General features: G+C 37.1%; 2 protein-coding genes across 3 annotated transcripts in view; one reads left to right on the forward strand and one right to left on the reverse strand.

The window, feature by feature from the left end:
* The window catches only part of LOC111004116 (ras GTPase-activating protein raskol), a 117,112-nt gene extending 108,629 nt beyond the window's left edge, over positions 1-8,483 (reverse strand). The window contains exon 1 of the mRNA XM_022275028.2: positions 8,233-8,483. Coding sequence (XP_022130720.2) covers positions 8,233-8,299 — 67 coding nt within the window. The 5' untranslated portion in view covers positions 8,300-8,483. The remainder of the gene's footprint in view (positions 1-8,232) is intronic.
* Positions 8,484-14,547: 6,064 nt separating this feature from the next.
* On the forward strand, positions 14,548-25,274 carry LOC111004251 (protein ROP). 2 transcript variants are annotated; one of them, XM_045630382.1, is made up of 15 exons: positions 14,548-14,708; positions 15,400-15,546; positions 15,701-15,856; positions 16,437-16,540; positions 17,907-18,055; positions 18,241-18,301; positions 18,907-19,061; positions 19,510-19,661; positions 19,967-20,121; positions 20,792-20,872; positions 21,692-21,859; positions 22,302-22,391; positions 22,980-23,077; positions 23,392-23,474; positions 24,273-25,274. In XM_045630382.1, exons 1-15 carry the CDS (start codon positions 14,681-14,683, stop codon positions 24,404-24,406), a joined length of 1,761 nt encoding a protein of 586 aa, XP_045486338.1. In that variant the 5' UTR covers positions 14,548-14,680; the 3' UTR covers positions 24,407-25,274. The 2 variants fall into 2 exon arrangements, with proteins under 2 accessions (XP_045486338.1, XP_045486337.1); XM_045630381.1 differs by lacking the exon at positions 16,437-16,540 and adding an exon at positions 16,041-16,144 and having other exon boundaries at positions 14,550-14,708.
* Positions 25,275-25,539: the final 265 nt, after the last annotated feature.

Here is a 25,539-nt window from a genome sequence, read left to right on the forward strand (position 1 = left end):
ACAATAAAATCATAAATCTAGAATCGTACAATGTAAAACTAAATAATTCATTGCACACCCTTATGAGACAAACACAGCATGCCGCAATTATACTAAAATGTGTAATAACTCGCGTAAACCAAGGTAACGTAAGTTTTTATGTCTTTATTTCTCATTTTATTTAGACGAACGATAAACAAATAAGATAAAACATTACTAGCGTTCGTCCTATTTTATAAGCAGCCAATCTGAAGATGGAAAGTTTTCAATAGACTCACGTTGCTCTTTTCATTGTCTTGACATTCGACAGCTAGGCCATTGGGAAATAAAAAGAAAACATCGTTCGAGCGCCAATACTCGGACAAAAACTTATTTTTAGATGGAAGACTACGCTGATTGTTCGCCATTGCATAGTTTTTAAATTAAGATAAACTATTAAAAAACCACTACCTAAATAGATTATTATTGTTATTATAGCAACAATTTTGAAATTATAATAATCTTTTATTGAGCTAAATATCTGTCAAACGTAATTGATAGTATTGTGTTTTACTAACATAACTTTTACACATTTAAAGAAAACACTTTTCAACGGATTGAAGCTACGTATTATTATAAACTTATAATTATTTTGGTGACATAGCTTCAATCCGTTAAAAAAGTGTTTTCTTTTAACGTAATTGCGGAATTACTTGTTTCAGCTGTGCCAGTCAATTTTGTTGCTCCATATTCAACCTAATTACAGTAATTAATCGATTGCATTGTTAAAAAATTATACAATTCCCAATTGCGTTGAAACAATGAATACGCAATGCGGGGTCATATCGGCTGATAAACACTGAACAGCTGACCGTGGGAGTATTTGACCTCTCAAATATAATTGAATAATGGACCACCAAATATGGGTAACGTTGCTTCAACAATTTCAATGAGTTAAACTAGTAATGTTGAAAAAATCATGTGACAACAAACAAAAAGAGCCTAGAAGTTCAAACTACTTTTTAATGTTTTCGTTCGCCATTTCAGATTAACAGCTTTTTGATAATTTTTACTAGTTTGTGGTAATTATACCTAATGCGATGCTTGAATACTGATCTGTCTTTTGACTTTGAATACATTTTTGTCACTTAAAAATGTATGTGTACATGTGTAATATTTTCATCAGGTAGACAATCGTGATAAAATTTAACACAAATAAAAATTTTACGACATTGTTTGAAATTTATTCCAAAAACAATAAACTCAAAGTATCTATTTGAAACAATGGATGATAAATAGCGTTAGGTTTTTCTCATCTAGCTAGAAAAAGCAGTAATAATCCTAATTCGTAACCGTTACGTTAACCCAATTTAATTTAAACCTCGTTAAATTGCAATTAAAGAATAAAGCTGTCGCTAAGTAAAAATAACAGAAACTTGTACATATATCGTATTGACACAGGTTGGTTTCCCTTTACTTATTAGTATTACACAATAATGGAACTTACATGATGTAACTAAGCATAGGTGTGTACATTGTGCATTCTGTGTTACGACCAAAGAATGTCTTTCTTTATTTTTTTTGGTAACATATTTTCTCATATCGAAATGAAAAACATTGTACTTACTGATTTTACTAAATACAAATTAATAAAAGTAATATACGTTGCTTCTGTGCTTGATATGTTTGTTGTTAGTTGTTGTTGTCCACACACTATATCAAAATGTAACTAATAAAATATACATCGATATAACAATACTTATTAGATTACTGAGGTACTCATGATATTGTATTGTACCGTTTGAATGACGTAATTTACACCCCTAATTTATCCTTTTTAATTTAGTTGTTAAATATTAAGACTGTTTTATTATATAATTGAAAGATTGAAGCGGTTGTGATAACTTAATTATTTAAGTATATAATATTATACTTAACTTAACTAGTTATAGGATTATCAAAGCGATCTGAACCCACTTCCATTCTGTGACATCTAAATTTAAGCAATTAATTTACTAATGGGAGCTTGAGTGATGATCGTACACTTATCCTGATTTATCGCCGACCCCCAGCGCATGCCTGGAATGACCTAACAGACATCCCCGGGAGGCATAATTATCTCCTCACAGACCCGGTAGCACCCTCGATATTGCCACTCTCCCTCGCACTTATTAAGTGTTTTCGCTTAACATTATAATGTAGCAAATGATAGATAAAATACAGAATAATTCTCTAAAGTACATCTTAATTTAGATGAGCCTAGAATACATATATTAATATTTTTGTAAAAAAAACTAACGATACAATTACATACTACTTGGTTCGTGTAAGTAATTTATTCAATTTAAAAACAATTTAAACATTGCTACTTCTAATTCATCACCTGTTGGTTATAGTCATAATAAAGTTAAAACAACACAAATTTAAACAGTTTTTCTTTAAGAATGTACTTTACAAACATGGCACGTCTTACAATCTAACGGGGTCCACACGCCATTGGAGCACGTCAATTTGTACGTGTACGTTGAATAAAATCTAAGACATATACCTCATAGTAAAACTACTTTATTTTATTTTATTTACAACTGATTTATTCCCAATAAAGCCCGTGTAAGGCTGGGCATAGTCAGAATGTTTTGCAAGTAAAAGCAGTGTCGGTTTGTAACGAATTATCGCATTGACTATATTATCAAGGACAAATGCAAATACATTTCTAATATAGTAATTAGAGCCAGATAATATTTTACCTATAATAAACTGCCATCTTCATGATAAAAACGCTTACAATAATACTTTTAGTATTTTATTTTTATTTTATTTATATTATCAATCGTGGAATATTAGGTTAGTGCTGGCACGTTAAACCTTAATATTAATTTATTTTCTTGAAATCACCAATAAACATGTTGTTGCAGAGCAAGGACTAGTGGTCCTTAGGCAAAAGTGTTACAAAAGCGTTACAAAATATATATAATGGTCCTAAAAGACATAAAACTAAAAGGGTTTTGGCTGTTTGGATGTTTTACAAAAGTAGAAAAACGTAAACATTCGTTGACATTAAGTGATTTGGTATTTACTCTTCCATCGGTGATTCCGAGAAAATTTTCACTTTTTATGTAAATCCTGAGTTATATGCATCATGAAACACGAATAACATTTACTCATTCAAGGCACGACCAGGGTGTGGATTTTCTTGCATTATTCATCTATTAGTCATGTTAAGTGAGAGAAAACTCTTATGTATTTTCTAAATTGATCTAAATTTTTCGTATCTTTTACTAATATTTAAGTAAGTGTTAAAATTTTCAAAACATGGAATTAACTGGAAACTATCTACTACAAAATTAATTTAACCGTAGAAGTATAAATTGGGATGTGGAATCCAGAAATTCAATACCAAGGTAGAATTTGATAGAATAGTTTTGCTGTAATAAAACCATAGACGTGTTCCAGAGTTTACGGGTATGTGGGATTTATCATTTAAGACTCTAACATACGCCGATGACTTTGAGGATTTGACCTCTACTACAAACAATAATTTACTAACGCCATCTAGTCTAACAAAATAGTGAATAGTCTAACAAAACTACGTGAATACGAAACCAATTATTAGCTAAATATAAAAATTTATAAATAAATATTGGTCTAGAAAAAATGGTGGCTGCCAATTATTTAACTAGTACATACATGATTTTTTTACATGTTTAATTCGTTCTGAGGTTAAAACTTTTTAATGTCAGTATTGCTAAAATACCGAAACCAAGTCATCATCATCAGCTGACGATGGACTCTGATGGTTGGTACTGGATCTCGAGGATGGTAAGCAGTAGACATACCGTCATTGAGCTCGTTGTAATCAGCTCAGCGAAACGATACTAGAAATGTGACTATATGAACCTGATGATGGACTCCGAAGGTGAGTAGTGGATCTCGAGGATGGTAAGCAGCAGACATACCGTCATTGAGCTCGTTGTAATCAGCTCAGCGAGATGATACAAGAAATGTGACTATATGAACCTGATGATGGACTCCAAAGGTGGGTACTAGGTCTCGAGGATGGTTAGCAGTAGACATACCGTCATTGAGCTCGTTGTAATCAGCTCAGCGAGACGATACGAGAAATGTGACTATATGAACCTGATAATGGACTCCGAAGGTGGGTACTGGATCTCGAGGATGGTTAGCAGTAGACATACCGTCATTGAGCTCGTTGTAATCAGCTCAGCGAGACGATACTAGAAATGTGACTATATGAAGCTGATGATAGACTCCGAAGGTGGGTACTGGGTCTCGAGGATGGTTAGCAGTAGACATACCGTCATTGAGCTCGTTGTAATCAGCTCAGCGAGACGATACGAGAAATGTGACTATATGAACCTGATAATGGACTCCGAAGGTGGGTACTGGATCTCGAGGATGGTTAGCAGTAGACATACCGTCATTGAGCTCGTTGTAATAAGCTCAGCGAGACGATACTAGAAATGTGACTATATGAAGCTGATGATAGACTACGAAGGTGGGTACTGGGTCTCGAGGATGGTAAGCAGCAGACATACCGTCATTGAGCTCGTTGTAATCAGCTTAGCGAGACGATACTAGAAATGTGACTATATGAACCTGATGATGAACTCCGAAGGTGGGTACTGGATCTCGAGGATGGTAAGCAGTAGACATACCGTCATTGAGCTCGTTGTAATCAGCTTAGCGAGACGATACTAGAAATGTGTTATATGAACCTGATAATGGACTCCGAAGGTGGGTACTGGATCTCGAGGATGGTAAGCAGTAGACATACCATCATTGAGCTCGTTGTAATCAGCTTAGCGAGACGATACTAGAAATGTGTTATATGAACCTGATAATGGACTCCGAAGGTGGGTACTGGATCTCGAGGATGGTAAGCAGTAAACATACCGTCATTGAGCTCGTTGTAATCAGCTCAGCGAGACGATACTAGAAATGTGACTATATGAACCTGATGATGGACTCCGAAGGTGGGTACAGAGTCTCGAGGATGATAAGCATTAGACATACCGTCATTGAGCTCGTTGTAATCAGCTTAGCGAAACGATACTAGAAATGTGACTATATGAACTTATTAATATTTAATATTAAATAAATATTAGGTAATATTTACTATAATACCACTATATTTCTTTGAGTTTATTGAAAAAATAATCAATTTCAACGATTCGTCTTCCAGTTGAAATTTTAAATATTTTTCTTGGTTCTGAAACCTACGAGTGCAGCATGTTATATCTAAGCCCGAAAATGAAATCAGAGTCAATCAGACCCAGTACCCACCTTCGGAGTCAACCATCAGGTTCATATAACACATTTCTAGTATCGTCTCGCTGAGCTGATTACAACGAGCTCAATGACGGCATGTCTACTGCTTACCATCCTCGAGATCCGGTCCCCACCTTCGGAGACCATTATCAGGTTCATAAAGTCAAATTTCTTGTATCGTCTCGCTGAGCTGATTACAACGAGCTCAATGACGGTATGTCTACTGTTTACCATCCTCGAGATCCGGTCCCCACCTTCGGAGACCATTATCAGGTTCATATAGTAAAATTTCTTGTATCGTCTCGCTGAGCTGATTACAACGAGCTCAATGACGGTATGTCTACTGTTTACCATCCTCGAGACTCAGTATCCACCTTCGGAGTCCATCATCAGGTTCATATAGTCACATTTCTAGTATCGTTTCGCTAAGCTGATTACAACGAGCTCAATGACGGTATGTCTAATGCTTATCATCCTCGAGACTCTGTACCCACCTTCGGAGTCCATCATCAGGTTCATATAGTCATATTTCTAGTATCGTCTCGCTGAGCGGATTACAACGAGCTCAATGACGGTATGTTTACTGTTTACCATCCTCGAGATCCGGTCCCCACCTTCGGAGACCATTATCAGGTTCATATAGTAAAATTTCTTGTATCGTCTCGCTGAGCTGATTACAACGAGCTCAATGACGGTATGTCTACTGTTTACCATCCTCGAGACTCAGTATCCACCTTCGGAGTCCATCATCAGGTTCATATAGTCACATTTCTAGTATCGTTTCGCTAAGCTGATTACAACGAGCTCAATGACGGTATGTTTACTGCTTACCATCCTCGAGATCCAGTACCCACCTTCGGAGACCATTATCAGGTTCATATAGTCAAATTTCTTGTATCGTCTCGCTGAGCTGATTACAACGAGCTCAATGACGGTATGTCTACTGTTTACCATCCTCGAGACTCAGTATCCACCTTCGGAGTCCATCATCAGGTTCATATAGTCACATTTCTAGTATCGTTTCGCTAAGCTGATTACAACGAGCTCAATGATGGTATGTCTAATGCTTATCATCCTCGAGACTCTGTACCCACCTTCGGAGTCCATCATCAGGTTCATATAGTCACATTTCTAGTATCGTCTCGCTGAGCTGATTACAACGAGCTCAATGACGGTATGTTTACTGCTTGCCATCCTCGAGACCCAGTACCCACCTTCGGAGTCCATCATCAGGTTCATTTAGTCACATTTCAAGTATCGTCTCACTGAGCTGATTACAACGAGCTCAATGACGGTATGTCTAATGCTTATCATCCTCGAGACTCTGTACCCACCTTCGGAGTCCATCATCAGGTTCATATAGTCACATTTCTAGTATCGTCTCGCTGAGCTGATTACAACGAGCTCAATGACGGTATGTTTACTGCTTACCATCCTCGAGATCCAGTACCCACTTTCAGATTCCATCAGGTATCAGGTTCAGCAACTTATTTTACTTGGTTGTACAAGTTTCACTTGAAACTTGACAACTCTAAATTTGAGTTTTGTTTGGGTAGTTACTTATATACATATACTTATAACATACAATAATTTCCGAAGTTCATGTCCTCGCCTCACTTGATATTTCTTTTTATATTTTGGCATTTCTAAAAAAGTCCGCGGGTAAAAACTAAAATACGCAAATATTTAATTATTATTGGCTTCGACACACAAGCGTAGTCCTCCCGTCGCAAAGCGTTGAGGTGGACTGAAGACAAGCCGCATGCAGGGCTCGCGGGTGTGAAATTGCGGAGGGAAGCCCATTGCGCTTGAGTTTATTTACCTTTTATTACTTTCCATGCCCAGGAAACGAATTAATACAAATTTTTTTTTATCAAAATAATAATATATGCTATATCTAATAATACGTGTAAGATTAAAATAAATCGCATAAACCGTTTTGGAGCGAATTTGTAATTTATGTCTAATCTACGGTTCGATGGTAAATTTTTTTTTGGGAAATTGGTATTGCTTTTATCTTTTTTGATTTTATCAATCGATACAGTAGGCTTCTACCCACAATATATATTTTTTTCAAATGCATATGAGCGACAGTTTTTCCAACAATTTAATTTAAACTAGGGCTAGTTGACCGATTTGAGCACTGTTCAAGCCTTAAATGTTTTGTTCTATTTGACTTTGAAACACGCTTTCGCTTCATTGGGCATACCTACTATCTAAATAGCCACTGGCCCGTAGCTAACAGAATCCATTGATGACAAAATAAAGTATTTGGGCTATTAGAAGAGCTCATTAAGTACTTATCAATAGTTTGTGATACCATTTATCTAAATAATGAAGCAGAAGTAACATTCGCGCCATTTCTGGAAATAAGTGCGCATGTACTGTTTACATATTATGGCGAAGTGGTAAAGATGTCCTACCTGTTAGTATGTCTAAATAAAGAAAGCTAGAAATCAAATCGATGAATCTCTCCCAGACGAACGCAAATCGGAATTCGATATGTTTAAAAAAAATTCAAATATTAAATTGATAACTAATAAAATTTAAAAAAAAAACACTTTTTTAACGGATTAAAGTTATGTATTATTGTAAACTTATAATTATTTAAACATAATTTAAATTTAACGCTGTTATGCACGCGAAACGTCGGTTATATTCTTTAGTGTGAAATGGTAAGGCTTGAGTAGGTATCGAAGACGCCATCATCATAGAGACTATGATAATCATAGCTTGGTGGACTCAGTCTCTGCACTTAGACTCATAATCGGTCCGTTGTGCGTTCATAAAAACTATAAAGGTACTTAATCTACTCGCTACATAAATATATATCAGGTACATTGCATTAGATTCAACAAAGTCCCAGGCTTGATCATCAATAATTTTTTATTATCGACATGACTCAACAACAAGGTAGGTTGTAGATTGATATAAAAAATCTAAAATATGACATTTTGTATGCAAAATAATTAATTGTTTACATACCGCATCTGTCTAACCAGCCTTCAGCTCGACAAGGGTATACGATGACTAACTTTATATCATCATTCATCTTGTCTCTTAGATATGTGTTATAAAAAATTGCAAGCGCACTGCATCACCAACAAAATCACAATCACAAACACTATCGTTAGGAAAGTTTAAAATAAACTATCAATGGTTTCAACCTACTAAAACAAAGATACACTTTCACTTGTTATTGAAAAACCGCAAAAAGTGAGACCATTACTAATAATGGCCCTACAAACAAAGTAAATAAAAATATTGTTTTGAAAATAACTAGAAATGGATACGGTTAGGTAAGGTATTTATTGTACCCACATAAGATAAAAAGAGATATATTGGTTATATATTAATAATAACAAAATATAAAATATTTTCCCTTTCAAATATAATATCCCTTTTCATATTGTTAATACTAGAAATAGCACCTCAAGAAAAATAACTACTTGAAATTTAAAAGTAGCACACGTGACAAAACAGTTCTTCCAACATTATTCACATCCACCACCTTACGAGTTTACAAAAAACTGAACTGTGATTTGTCTAATCTGTGATATGTGAAACGGTGTGATTCGTTGGCGAAGCGCGACTTTGTCCGAATGCTACCGACGAACGAGCTAAATTTTGCCATGGCTACTCGAGTATGCTAGAAAGAAACAGCTCTATCATAGCATCTCTCTGTCATCTCGTATTGACCCTCTCACGTGACTATCATCAGCTACCCTACTGACGAAAATGCGCGCGCAGTTTCTAATATTATGCCGTTCCAATTCTTTTCTCCCACTCATAGATTAAGCTAATAATAAAGGTCCAATAGGTCCAATAGGATGAGCTTAATGATGCTTATGATTAATAGGATAATTATTTATTTATTATTGAAAAATATTATTTTAGCTTATAATTAATATTCCCAGCTAATTAATGATATATGCTGTAAATTATGTTTATTGTTTTTAATGAGCTTATTTTCATAAGTAAACTAAATATTTTAAATACCTTCTCAATAATTAAAAAGTAATTAAAAGTAATTTTATTGTAAATAACCTTTTTAACTATGACGAATATATAATTAAGATATAAATTATTATCCACCCGCAGCAGCAGCTACAGGTTGCAGATGGGGTCATAACTCCCAATCAGGCCGCATATAAAAAATACATGGTATTAAGATTTAATTTAATATTACATTCAACCTACGTTCTCAATTCATGTAATATAAAAAAATATATATCTATTGCGCTAGCTATTCGCTGGTATTCTTGAGAAATAAACAATAATATTATCATGGCTTCAATATAAGACGTTTGAATTGCTATTCACATTTATTAATCCTCTTAATAACGAGGACTGTTCAGACAGCAGACATGAATTCCAGTTTTGTTTATAATTTAATAGACGTCATTCTTTGCGTATGAAAAAGAAATGTATGCACAGTGGAAACCTGAGGTTGACAAATATTTAAAAATTGTGTGCCTCAATGAGATAAACGGATATATTTGACGTTAGGAACACACCTACATTGCTTATTGTCGTGAGTGCTTGTAATTTAATAAAAACTTTATTTAATAGCTATAAAATGTAAATTGACTCTACATTTTAGTTATAAAACGTTTGTATTGGACAAAGAAAAGGGCTGTTTTGGTTTGGTTTTCTCGGAAATTATTCAAAAAAAATTTTTTTCACCGTAAAATCCATCCTTAGACTTCAAAACATTAAAAAAAATTGTTCCAGGCGTTGTTGAGTTATGCGCTTACCAACACATTTTGCGATTTACTTTTATATTATGGAGCAAAAAGTTGCTGTTAAATATATATGTAATGGTGACATTAAAATAAACAGAAGAAGGTTTACTTATCACAAATTGCTGCAGATTATTAGCGAAAATGTTGTGAACATGTAATTTAAAAGATTTCATCTAATATATATTAAGAAATTTAAGTGGAGTTCTTGGAATTATTTTCTAGTTTTACTACTACTATACTGAATTAGGCTTGTAGTTATTTGTATGATTGAAATGATATATAATAAATGAGTCATAAATTTATTTAGGTTTTTTTCTCTTTTCTAATCTTTCATGACATTTACCTATCATGAAAACCCTATGTATTTTTTGTACATTTTTCATTCTAGAACTAGTATACTTCATCTTATATCTTTAAACGAGCAATTCTTGTATATATGTAATTGGAATCTCGGGATCGGCTCCAACGATTTTCATAAAATTTAGTATACAGGGGGTTTCGGGGGCGATAAATCGATCTAGCTATGTAGGAATAAATGATAGAAAATAACAAAAAGGTGGTGTTTGAGAAGTCCCAATTTAAACTGAAAAATGAATGTTCCTGACATCTATCGGCGAATAATAATACTATTTATTTTAAATTGCTTTAACGACACACGACGAATGGCGTGCGTTCGTTGCGCAGGGGAGCATCGCGCGGCGGACTGCACGAGACCGAGGGACGTGCCGGCGACTTGCGCCAACTGCGGGGGCCCACACCCCGCCTGCCATTCGTCGTGCCCGGTCCGCAAGGAGGAGGAACAAAACCGGCGCGCGGGCACATTTGCCCGAACTGCGCCCTCTCGCCCCTTGCGCCAACGCCACGAGCAACCACAAAAAGAAACTTCTCAGCAGACCGCGAGTGCGACATCAGCGGCCGCTCCTTCGACGTCTGGCGTCGCCCCTACAGGCGAAGCGGACGACTTCATCACCGTGCGGCACCGCACAAGACGTGGTGGCCGCAGACGAGGTCGTGCTCCACCCTCGCTTGCCGCTCAGGAGGCAAGCCGCGCTGCCGCGCTCCATGCAGTCACCACCGACGTCGCCAACCGCGCCGCCACCGCAGCTACTACACCTACACCAGCTCATGAACGCGCTGCCACTGCACCACCTCGCACAGCACCATCTTCGCGCTCGCGCACCAGGTCCCGCGCGCGCCGGCCACAAATGGAGGAGGCGCTGTCGGCGATCGCCAATATTCTCCAGGCTGTACAAGCCGGGGACAACCCAGCCGCGCTCTTCAGGAGAGCGGCATCGGCCTTCAAGGGCCCAACCCGAGGCCGCAGTCGACGATGATGGGGGGCCTCCGGCTCCTACACTGGAATGCGCGTGGCCTCGCGGGTAAGGTCACATATCTAAAACATGTACTCAGCTCACAGGACATCGACATCGCCCTGGTCAGCGAGACGCACCTAGCCGCCACAGCTAGACTCCGCATGCCGGGTTACGAAGTCTACCGCCAGCACCGTGTCGACGCCCGTGGTTACGCCTACCGTGGTTTGGCGGTCATGGTGAGACGCCGGATACCACACAGATTGCTGCCAGATGTGGTGGTAACCGAATGCGATGCCCTCGGCGTGGAGCTACAACTCGCAGGTCGCCCCACTGGATTCTTCGCGGTCTACGCGCCACCCAACAATCGGTATACCACAACAGATCTCCAAGAGCTCCTCGCTGCCGCCCATCCCTGCGTCATAGCTGGGGATTGGAACGCGAAGCACCCGGCGTGGAACTCGAGAACTTCAAACCCGAGGGGTAGGCGCCTGCTGCACGACGCCGAGACGCTGGACTTTTCAGTGTCCGGCCCAGACGTGCCGACACACTACCCCGATCAAGCCAGCCACAGAGAGGACACCATTGACATCGTGGTCCACCAGGGACTGACGTGCCAGATGACGCAGGATGTGATCGTCGACGAGTTCCGGTCCGATCACCTTCCCGTAGTTGTCACTCTGGTGAACTCCTCACCGAACATGATACTTCATACACCGCTTCGCCGGAAGTGCATTGACTGGAGGGTCTTCGAGCGAGCCCTAAATGACGCACCCCAGCCGCGCCCACCCGTCACCCCAGCGGCTATTAACGAACTTGCTGCATCCTTTACCACACTGTTACAGAGTGCATTGGACGCAGCTACCACCGAGCGTCCTCTACCAGCCACGTACAAACAGTTGCCGCCCCGTTTGCTGGCGCTCATCCGCCGCAAACGCGCCCTACGTCGACGCTGGCAACAGACCCGCTGTCCGCGCATGCGTGCATAACTGCACGCCTTCGCCGATCGGGTCAAGGCTGCACTCAACGACCACGCCTCCGAGTCGTGGGACCGCGGCCTTGATGAGGCCAGCACGGATTGGGTACGGCTGCACCGCCTCTGCAGGCGTCTCAGTGGCACAGCCGACCCCATCCGCCCCTTGCGACACCCAGACGGCACACTGCGCTACGACGCCGAGGGCCGCGCCGAGCTGTTCGCGGACCACCTTCAACACCAGTTCTCCCCTAACCCTGCGGAGGACCCAGCCCGTGCGCTAGAGGTCGAGACCGCCGTCGCCGAGCAGCTGGGCGCCCCTCCACCGGCAGACGAAGAGGTGCTGTTCTTCTCGCCGAGCGCCGTCAAGAAACAAGCAGCGCGGCTCAAGCTCAGGAAGGCCCCCGGCCCAGACGGTATCACAAACGCAGCACTGCGTCACCTGCCCCACCGTGCGGTGGTGACGCTTATGCGTCTCTTCAATGCGATCCTCCGGACCGCACACTTCCCCGAAGCCTGGAAGGAGGCAAAAGTTATCATGTTGCCCAAAAAGGGCAAAAGCGTCTTCGACCCGGCGAGTTATCGCCCTATCTCATTACTCGCCACGCAATCCAAGCTGTTCGAGGCCATGTTGCTGCCGACAATCAGGCGACACTTTACTCCGAGGCCCGAACAGTTTGGATTCCGAAGTGAACATTCCACCACCCTCCAGCTGTCGAGAGTACTGCACGACATCACCGCCGCTCTTAACAAGAAAGAGGCGGCGGCTGCAGTATTTCTCGACATGGAGAAAGCCTTTGACCGGGTCTGGCACGCGGGACTTGTGCACAGGCTCCTCGCTTCCGACATCCCGCGGCGCGTGGTGGCTATCATCCACTCCTTCCTTCTCGACCGGCGGTTCCACGTCTCCGTCGAGGGGGTGAAGTCGAGCTGCCGGCCGATCACCGCGGGGGTCCCGCAGGGCAGCTGCTTGTCACCGAGCCTGTACTCTATTTATACCGATGATGTTCCAGTCGCTGCGGGGTGTGCGGTGTCATTGTTTGCGGACGACACCGCCTACATCGCAACGGCATTCAACGCGCGCTACGCAGGCGTCAAGCTGCAGAGGTCGCTGGATGCCCTTCCCGCCTGGTTGGCTGAGCGGCGCCTGACCGCAAATGCCGCCAAGACCCAGGCCATAGTCTTTGGCCGGCGACACCTCCCGCCACCGCTCCAGCTACAAGGGGTCGAGATCCAGTGGCGCCCCAAAGCAACCTACCTAGGCGTCACATTGGACCGAGGCCTCACAATGCGCCACCACATCGCTGCAGCCACGGGCCGCGCAAAGGCGGTTGCCGTGAAACTACGCCCTGTGCTGCAGTCATCGCTGCCTATAAAGCGCAAACTGGCGCTCTACAAGCAATACCTCAGACCGCACCTTACGTACGCGGCGCCCGCGTGGTATGCGCTTGCGGCCGAGACGCACCGACGTCGGTTGCGGGCCGTGCAGAGTACCACACTGCGGCGTATAGTCGACGCGCCGCGCTACGTAAGGAATACCACCATTCAACGTGACCTCAAACAGGAGAGCCTGGATGACTTTATCAGCGCGCTGGCGAGACGCATGTTCGAGCGTGCGGACGCCTCCGGCTTCCAGCACCTCCAGAATCTCGCCCCGCTCCACACCAGGCCTCCCGACCACCGCCGATCCTTCCCGCGCGAGCTAGTGCGCGAGGAGGACTCCGATTCCTAAAGAAGTACCTACGCATTCTCCACCCCCGCTGACACACAACAACATTGCAGCCAAGACGCTACATAGCAACTAAAAGACCCAGGGCCGCTCCAGGCCCGCCACAACGACCACCCCGCCCTTGAGCGGGGCGCGAAACTGATACCCCCCGCAAGCCCACGGGCGTAACGGGGCTCCCGGCGCCACCCACGGGTGCAGCGCGGAAGACAGCAATTGTTTTTTTTAACGACACAACAACACTAAAGCTATTCCAGCATATATAATCTATATTGTTCATCATTTTATTAGTGAGTAATTTGTACTTATATATAATGTCCAAAAACACAATTTATAAAAAAATAAAAATACCGAGCAAAGCTCAGCCATCCAGGTACTGTTGATTAATATAAATATATTAATAAAAATAAAATAGTTTAAAAAATAACACTAATCATTAATCAGCCAGCCGGTTAATAGTACATAGTTAGTCTAAGTTATATGTCAACTGACAGCTGACATTATATTTCTTTATGCGTCACTGTCAAGTGTAAGCTTCTAGCAATTGACTAACTATTGAATTTTCTCTATTCTTAATTTGTATTACTACAATTTGTGTTCGCATTTTGGAATAATCATAAATTATTTCTGTCCTAAAAAGATAAATATTTTTTATCGTGCTGTGATATAAATACTTAAAATGGCTCTAAAAGCTCTTGTGGGTCAAAGTAAGTAAAAACTGGCATTTTGTAGATTAACATTGCTTAATAAATGGCTGAGTAACATCGATTTAGACCATCCCACATCGTTGATGACTAAGATTTTGTTTTAAGATTATGTTTTTTATTTATTATTTTACTACAAAATGTCTGTGTAATTTTTATTATTATTCAATTTATTCATACATTGTATAACAGAAATTTCGTCATGTACTGTTCAAAGAAGTATATAAAATTATTTAAATATTCAACTGGTTACATTATTGTGTTTTAAACTTTACAATTCATAATGTTTCTACTTTAAATAATATCTTAATTCTTCATAGAAATAGAATTATTGACTTTATGCCATAGTGGGTGGTTATTGATTTTCTTGACACCTTAGTGGGGTGGGAATGGGGACAAACGAAAACGTCATTCTGCAGTTTATGAACTGTCCACTTTGTATGCAATTTTATATTATTAAATAGTTTTTAGAAAATCATTTATCAAAAATGAAAAAATATGTTAAAGGATAACTACAAACAAAATACAGTTACATCATTTAATAATATTATGAAATTTTATAGATTGTTTTTATATACATTGATACACATAGCTAATCATATTTGTAACACTAGTCAACCTGAATATTGTTATAGACATTATGTAGAAAATATGTAACATTAAATTTGTTTATTTATGTTCAAATTTATTACAGAGATTATGAATGAAGTGATTCGCTATAGGCCAAAGGGAAAAGATAATCAAAAGGTTGAATGGAGGATCCTAATTGTGGACCAATTGTCAATGAGGATGGTGTCGGCATGCTGTAAAATGCATGACATTTCTGCTGAAGGAATTACTTGTATGTCTATTTGGCAATATGCCATGTTTGAATTATTATTGAGTTAACTGTATATATAGATATTGTAAAATGGTCATAGTGTAGTTTTTTATTCAACATTATATAGTATCCTTTCAGTGTAATACAATATTTGTATAATATATTTCTATTTTAGTGGTAGAAGACATTCACAAGAAGAGAGAACCCCTGTACACTATGGATGGCATTTACTTGATAACTCCTTCTGAGAAGTCTGTGCATGCTCTGATAAATGACTTCTCTATTGGAAATCGTATTATGTACAAGGCTGCTCATGTGTTCTTTACTGAAGGTAAAAAATTAAAATATGTATTTTATATCAAGGGTGAGATGTAGTATCAACCTATTTCAATCTTTATCATTATTTAAACTATTCCCTATATATTACTTCTTATTTCTATTAAAATTTATTTTTTTGGTATATTGCTTTACTTAATTTTAGATTTTAGTTGCATTTTATTTTAAAATCATTCCAGCTTGTCCTGATGTACTATTTGATGAATTGTCCCGTACTCGCGTAGCTAAGTTCATCAAAACATTAAAGGAAATCAACATAGCTTATATACCTTATGAACAACAGGTTTGTTTTATTTGCTTGTTTTAATCACGTAGCCCATATATTTATTTAAATGTCACATCAACATAAATCATGAGTTGGTAAATATTTGGTAAGTATGATTTCTCCCACAGTACACTCGATAAATAAATATGTACAAATTGTTTAATTACTCATTTAATATAAAGTGTAAGCAGTGTAATATAGATATAACACTGTATATACTTATTTTTCGAGATTTGTGTTGATATATAGAATTGTATAGCAACAAACATTAAGGTATATGTAATGTTGCATTATTTTACACGCTGCTAAGTGTGTCCTGAGGAATTGTTCAACGAACTTTGCAAGTCCACAGCAGCCAGAAAAATTAAAACATTGAAGGAAATTAACATTGCTTTCCTACCATATGAGAGCCAGGTGAAATATATTTTATTTGAGTAGTTTGAATTTCATGCAAATTGAACAATCAATAGTGTTTAGTTGGTTCCTGTTTATACTGAAGTTGTAGTCTCTGAAATCTTGATTAATTTTATTTCGTGAAATTTTTATGGCCTATTAATTTAGGCCCTGCCTAATTATTTAAGAACTTCCTTGTTAAACCTTTGAAGACATACCAATATATATATGTTACAGCCAAAGTAATTAATCTGGATATTATGTATATTATCTAGCCATTATTTATAATGTCTACTCAATTTAGATAAAGTGATAATTGACACGGAATTAATCACATTAACTAGCAATTTTATATAATATCTTCAAAGACTTGGATAATTTAATAAAACAAGTAGGTACTGTTAATGTATATTAAGAATTAAAATGACATTGCCATAGATAATAATTCTACATTAATTTACATTGTTATAATGTAATTAATCTTTATAAAGTAAACTTAAAGCTTACTAGCCGTTAAAAACAACAAAAAACAACAGATTAATACAAGTATTTGGTATCTATCGTGAAGACTACAATAATAAAATATTTAAAATGAACTGACATTCATTAACTGGGTCATAACATATTATTATTTATTCTTACAAGTGAGGCTCTTTTGACATTTTGAGTTACACATGATCTTTGACTTTTTACATTTACACCTATTAGAAACGCATTCTCCAGTACAGTTGCAGTGCTGAAATCCTTGGCCGCCAAGATGTGACTCTTTTTTCAGGATATTTTTGCGAAGATAGAATCAACATTTTATCTGCTTGTTTTTTCAGAGATTGTCCAACTAATTTCCTGATGTTTTCAATGTCTTCTTTCTTTTTATCGAGAGCAATTACTATTTCCTGGCCACTTTGCGTTATATTTGACGGATCTGTAGTATTTCCTTGGTTTTCGGTATCGTTATCAGGGTTTCCTGTCAGATTATCTGGAATTTCATTTTGCGAATCAGACCGTATTTATTACTTTGGCTAACTTTGACCCGCTATTATGAATAATATCCGGATGAAGTGATTAATTTATCATATTGTCTAGTCAATTTTGTTATTATATATAATGATCAGTCATTATGTATAATATCAATTTAATCACTGTGACTGTAACATATATATAGCTGTCTTATTTCTGTATTGTTAGTCTATACTATATAAATTGACACATTAATATATAATAATGAGTATAACTTACATAGTCACAATATACTAATACCTCTAATATAGTAAATACAAAAATAACTGTTTTGAAACTGGGAGAGCAGACTATAGGAGTTTGCTCTGTGTAGTTGAATGTCTGGTTTCACATAAGTCAACATAGAAGTTATAGGTGTAAACTCTTTTAGGTATTCTCATTGGATTCTCCGGAGACTTTCCAATGCATGTACAACCCAGCGTTGACGCAGACTCGTAATGCGAACATGGAGCGAATTGCAGAACAAATTGCTACTCTGTGCGCCACTCTTGGAGAGTACCCATCAGTACGCTATCGCAGGTAAACTTCTTTTTTAAATTGTACAAATTTTATATTATCCAAATAATCTAAAAATATATTTTTAATTAGTTTTGTGTAATGTCACATACACAGAACAGTTACATATTTTTTTAATGTTTCTTGTCCTTCCAAACTCACGGTGTTCAAGCAAAATTTCGAATTAAACCAACATTTTGGTCTTTTAGTGACTGGGAACGTAATGTGGAGCTTGCTCAACTCATTCAACAGAAACTTGACGCGTACAAGGTAAGAAAATTTATTATATAAAAGTGTTCTTATTTTTGCAACAATTAACAATTAAGGAATATTAAAATATGTAACATCCTTTTAATATGTTCAGAGATACCATCATCGGTGGTATTCCGGACGAATCTTTCATTGAATAGCTGATACTCAATTGCTTACACCCACTTTACTATCGACTTCCGTGAAACGAGCATTTAGTCAGGCGATACTTACCATAACTAAGTCAAAGACTGTTTCTTACCTTCCACCAAGGAATGTGCAACTAAACAACAAGTGACTTGTTAAGTACTTGATAATTGAAACATCGAGTTATATAAATAAGAATTTTTCTGCGTTTTCTCTCTAAAAACAACTTATTTTAAAATAAAATAAAACTACGTTTATTATGAAACATAAGATAGACAGGTATCACTTATTCTACGTCATTAAATTTGAATCTGTAGGCATCCCTACTCATCGGCAAAGAAGAAAGAGGGAGGCCGAGAGAAAAAGCTCGGTACTCTTTTACAAAAGCAAATCATCATTTACTGTACTCTCATATACCAAATACTTTTATCATAAGAGCATAATGCTTTAGAGTTTTTAAAAATAAAAATTTCTTTCAGGCTGATGAGCCAACAATGGGTGAAGGACCAGAAAAGGCCCGGTCCCAACTATTAGTATTGGACCGCGGCTTTGACTGTGTATCTCCTTTGTTGCATGAGCTCACCCTTCAGGCTATGGCTTATGATCTATTGCCCATCGAGAACGACGTGTACAGGTAAATAATACATAAGTAATAAATTGATTTACCATAACTCTTAAAATTGTCTAGTAATATTTGAAAAGTTATCTGCAAAGCAGAAATCTTCGCTGAACTATGGATTTTACCATACTAACATGAGGCCTGATAAGGCAAAGGATTTTTACATTGCTTTCTTATTAAAAACAACAGCTTGAACCGAATCTAAAAATAAGTTTATCTAGCTTACCTATATTCCTTCTACATCACAATAGTTTCAATCCACTCAGTATGTATAATTATTATATCGAGTTCGAACGATGCATGTTCACGATCCGAATATGTCATGGTCCCGTTTTCTATACAGAAGTATATCAATATGACAGCTGTTAGATTTTACTTTACCAAAGTCTGATGATGCCGCCTCAACCATTGTCAGGAAAATTCTTCATAAAGGACGGTGATGAGATATAATATCGGTTTAAAGGTATGAAGCTTCCGCGGGTTCGATGAAGGAAGTACTCTTAGATGAAAACGATGAACTTTGGGTGGAACTTCGTCATCAGCATATCGCCGTGGTCTCAACCTCAGTCACCAAGAACTTGAAGAAATTCACAGAGTCAAAGCGAATGGGCGGAGGTATGTTATCGTATAAAACTCTCTAAATAATCAAAACATATATATTTGATTTTTTTTAAAGATTATTCTTCATTTTAGAATCTCCCCCATGCAAAACAAAAAAGTTTTAAAATATACTTTAATATATTGATTATTATTAATTATTGATTATCATGTTCACTTCCGAAGAAATAAAAACATAATTCGCCACAAGGTTTCTTATATACCACTCAAATCTTTTATTTATATTTTGTTAAGGACAAATAAAATTTTAACACTGAAAATATTAAAACTCATATATTTATATAAATTATCTGAAAAAACAGGTGACAAACAATCAATGAGGGATCTATCGCTTATGATAAAGAAGATGCCACAGTACCAAAAGGAGCTATCGAAATACGCGACTCATCTGCGGTTGGCCGAAGACTGCATGAAGGTTTACCAAGGCTACGTTGACAAGTTGTGCAAAGTTGAACAGGTACTGTAATAGCGGACTAGATTGGGTTAACGGGGTCCCCACCTCATTTCGCATTTCCAAGCTAAATGACCAAAATTGTAACGTTCGCATATGACTATCATGGCGCATATAGAAATTACACGGTTTTCTACCAACTTTTATTCGGTACTCATCCTGTCTATTCTTTCATTTACCCAACCTTGTTTGTGTTATGGATGGTTTGATTCAAGTTAGAAACCCGATGGGAGTTACAGCTGTTGTTAAAGCCTTTCGGGAAAAAATAGTAATTCTAGTTTTCTGCAAGTACTATTTGCTAATAATTTTTACCAAACAGCTATTTGTTTCGGCGGAAACTAAGGTTATTTGCAGTCCCAGGGGCAGAACGAATTTGTGGCACCAAGCACGCTAAAAAGCGCTGCGACTGTCCGAAACAATCGATATTTTTTGTTCTCAGAGCTAAAATTAAGTTAGAGTTATCCTATGTTCCGGTAATTGAGTTATATCAATGGGCGTGGTATGAGGCGATTGTTGGCGGCGCCTTGGGGTTTTAGTGGGTATGCATAGCGAGTTCCACATAACCCTTTCGCACCAAGCAGTCGCGCCGCGGTAGGATATGCGCAACGCATTTTCCCAAGTAAAACAAAAAATAATGAGTTATATAGGCTTTATCCAAAATTTATATAAATTGCAGGATCTTGCCATGGGAACTGATGCCGAGGGTGAAAAGATAAAGGATCACATGAGAAGCATTGTTCCAGTGCTTCTGGATCAGGTAATATATAAAATTTTATTATCTTAATTTTTGTTTAAGCACCCAAAGTTTCCGGTCACACAAAACATTCTTTTAATAAACGTAGGTAGCTCACACACTGATTTTTATTACCATTTAAGTAATTCTGACAGCTATCATTTTTTGACATGTCTGAGATGGCAAACCTTTTTTACTGGGCACATTTTTTCCATTCAATATGAGTCCGAACGTCTGGGTTTATACATACATTTAATTTAGTGAATATATGTATGCATTTTATTAAGTGCGGTGCTCCACATTAAAAGTGGTTTAATGGCGAGTGAAAATTACGTCCCTTTTCATCACAAACAGTAAAAAACGCACAAGTACAATACATTTTTTTTATTAAAAAGGTTTACTAAACCTGGAATTAGTAGGTAATGTCAGCTAAAGTATTAAATTTAATTCGATATATTGTTCGTGATATTGGAATATTTGTTATTTTCGTATTAGGTCACTTGAGCAAGTAAATATTTAGATGTACCTTTTTGTAGGTAAAACATATAAATGGGTAGCATTATATTTTTATTGCCCCCATGGATGGACCCCAGCGGGTCAAATTTTTGTCCCTTTTTTGGATTGAATTATTTAGTAGCAACACTTATGAAATGTCAGAATTCTTAGAGGCAGAGTTTAAATATAAAACAGTATTCCTGAATAAGAAGCGGTTGTTGAAAATATTTAGTCTGCACTAATTTGGGTGTATTATGTAGTTGTGCCATTGGTTTTGTTGTTTAATTTTCCTACAGACATACAATTGAATAATAAACCCATAATAATAATCTACTATGTTACTAACAGGCTGTGAAAAACTACGACAAGATGCGTATAATCGCTCTATACATAATGTCGAAGAATGGTATCTCTGAAGACAATTTGAACAAACTGGTGACTCACGCTCAACTGGAACCTTCGGACAAGCAAGCCCTTCTCAATTTGGCTAACCTTGGACTGAATGTGGTTGTTGATGTAAGTTCTTTCCTGAGATTCGCCGAAGTTTAACTTGAACTATGAACTATGATGAAATTATATTTTATGGATAATATACGGCCATATGATAGCACCGTGTTTGTTTCTTAAAAATATGTAACCATGGGGTCCTTAAGCCTTCATTTAATAAACTTCAGTTCTTATAATAAATCTATATTTGCTAAATCTAGACGATCTTAAATTATTCAAATTCATCCAGAAGTATGTAATAACGTGTCTGTTTTGGCCTAAATATTTCTGAATCTGATTTTGATTTGATGAATTCTGAATTGTATGAAGGTAAAGTTTGCTTTCTGTTCCTGACACACGACGTCTGACTGACTACCAAATAATATATACAAGAATCGATTCTGACAAACACTTACCTAAGAATAGAAAACATTTATGAATAAACCAATGTATTAATTATTTTCATAAACAGGGCAATAGAAAGAAGCAGTACCAAGTTCCTCGCAAGGAGAGGATTACTGAACAGACTTACCAGATGTCGCGATGGACTCCAGTTCTTAAGGTAAAGGTTCAAAGTAAACTAACAGTCGACTTTTATAATAGGGCCGTTGGTATTTAGGAATATTTTCATTTCAGTTATTTTATACATCGTTTTATTAGTATATTATCTGTTTCTTTTCCCAATATAATATATGTGTTACTTTGGGTCGCGTAATGTTAAATTCCGTATTGTTTGTGTTTAATCCACATTTTATCATAGGTTTTTATTTAATTTTTTAGGCAAATATCAAATGGATAACATGTTATTTCAATCAAAACCTTTTAGAACCTCGAAATAAAAATGCTTACGCGTACGCCCACAGCAGTTTTATTGAATTAAACGGATAAAAATAGTTGATACTTGTCGACGCCGTTGGTGCGATAAATATCAATGATGGTGTGTTCTAGTGTTGCCTAAAGTAAAATGTGTTTATCGGTCTCGACTGTATAAACGAACTCATTAATAAAAACATCACAGCTAATAGGACACTAAATAATGTATGACTGTTATTAAACCTGTCAGTCAGACACTTATTTTATATTCCTAATTCCATGTTACTAGAAGATTATTGTGGCATAATTTATTTGTACGGTGTGAATTCCTTTATAGGACATTATGGAAGACGCTATCGATGACAAATTGGACCAACGTCACTTCCCGTTCCTCGCTGGACGTGCTCAGACCTCGGGATATCAAGCACCTACCAGGTAAGGTTTTTTTAAAGGCACACTAAAAAGTGTGAACACGTATGAAATATAAAATCCATTTTTGTACTTTTTTGCTTGTTTATAATTGTTATGGATTCATATAAACATGTATTTTACGAGTAAATGAAATATTTTAGTTTTAAATGAAAAGTAAAACATGGTTTCTTCTAGATAATACTATATGATCTAATAGTGTTTTCATTCTTGTACTTATCAAGAAAGATAAGGGCACAGCCGGAGATCGAACTCACAACAACGACATCGTTATAAATAACAGAATATCAATCTTACGAAGGTCAATGTTATTGTTTCAGTGTACGCTACGGTCATTGGCACAAGGACAAAGCGCAGCAGACAGTCAAAAATGTACCGAGACTTATCGTTTTTGTTGTTGGAGGTATGAATTAAGCCTACTAATCAAAGTACTTAGATATTTAAGAGGTTTGTAAAGACTCAAGACCCCTCTTTTATAATCAATAAACCACATTACACAATGCTTATCAAATGCGTTTCTTAACTTTCCATTTTGTCTTGAGAATAGTCAAACCCATAAGATAGTGCTTTTAAAAAAAATTTACTGATAAATATATCAAAGAAGGCTTGTATGAGTATGAAGTTTTTTATATAATCATTATTCTTGAACATTGCATAATAATGTTGTTATTTGGCAATAAACATAATATTGCAGGTCTACAAGTAATAGGTATTTTGTGCAATCGCTATCCTCGTCTGACAAATGATGTTACCCGCTAGCTCTCTTTCACTCTGCCTTGAATATTTATCAGATTTAACAGCCAGCAATACTTATTTGCGGCCAGATTTAATTAAGCATCCATATACTAGCGGACAAATGTTGATAGGCTACTTGGTACAACATATTAATTAGAAATATACATAAAAATTTGCTTAATTTAGCTATTTTTATTATTATTATTCAATTCCGTCCTTAAATATTATATATGGATGTTGCTAAGACTTTTATAAAAGAAGTAGAATATGACGGAAGAGAAAATTATATTACGAAATTTACTATAAAAATTATGATTTTTTCTGATACCAATATTTGCTAAGTTGCTTCAATTTAGCAGTTTATGTCATATATAAAGCTTAAATAGATTTTAAATGAGGTCAGGAGAAAATACTGTAATGCAACATTGTTGGATTATTTATAATAATACATATTGTTTGTTTGCAGGTGTTTGTTTCTCAGAGGTGCGTGCCGCCTATGAAGTGACTGCCGCTCTCAAGAACTGGGAGGTCATCATCGGATCCTCTCACCTCCTTACACCCGACAACTTCCTCTCAGACCTCAGCTCTCTCACTGCTTAAATTAACCGGATCAGTTTTGTTTGGTAAATTATTTTTATTTCATATAAAATTCAATACGACTTTGAATTCCATTTAAGTCAATATTACCTGAACGTCCATTGAAATAATTTCATGACAGCTTTAGCTTATAAATCATTCAAGATGGCTTCAAATTTAATATGGAAAGGTATGTATTTGTTTAATTTTAATACTATAAAAGGAAGCATCTCCGTTCATGAACATTTGACGGTTTTGTTAGTTGTGTCATCAAGACTACATTCTACATTGATATATAAAACGTTTTGAAAACTATTGTTGTCATTATCAAAAAATTTAGGGGCTGCAAATTAAGATGAAGTCATAAATATGACAGAAGATAAATGTGATCGCTTCTATATTTAAACTTATCAATTGCTTTGTATAGATTTCGTAGTAAAAAAGAGCCTAACATTAATGTAGAGTATAATGTGCTTGAATAATTACCAAAAAGTTTACTAAGTAAGCATAATTTTGACAACCATTGTCGATTTCCTAATTTCACATTATCTATGGAATAGATAATCATTGTTTTACATTTAGATTTTATTATTGTTGCCGTTACTTAAATTTTATTACGTTTCGTCAAAAGTATTAGTATATGGTTCGTATACCTTATTTTATCTTAATTTATTATGATTATAATATATAATAGATGGTTGCGTGTTTAAATAAAACGCATTAAATAATTAAGTGTTGTACGTGTGACATAATAATATTTCCTGTTAGTAGAAATAAAATACAAATAACAATTAAGTCCTTATCGCATATTTCGAAATATCACTTAGATTTTAAATACATTTAATGTCATAAAGGGTATATACCTATTTGTAATTGAGTTTGTATTTGTATTGATACCACAGAACATATAAAGGAGGTTAGAAAGGAAATAGTTCCTGATTTGTATCAGAACCCGTGTCGCCGTTTGTCTCCCACTCTTTAACTTCACTACAAGCATGAGACCAATGTCTACGCGGATTACGCACACTAATAAACAACACACACTTAAATCGTGAGTTTGCTATTGGTTTTCACACTAACGCAATCACTGCGTTTGACATACACTCATACACGCATGAAAGCTCATTTATGCTAGGGCGACAAAAGGTCGATTGTTG

The sequence above is a fragment of the Pieris rapae genome, chromosome 12 (genome assembly GCF_905147795.1).
Source record: "Pieris rapae chromosome 12, ilPieRapa1.1, whole genome shotgun sequence".
NCBI classification, from domain to species: Eukaryota; Metazoa; Arthropoda; class Insecta; order Lepidoptera; family Pieridae; genus Pieris; species Pieris rapae.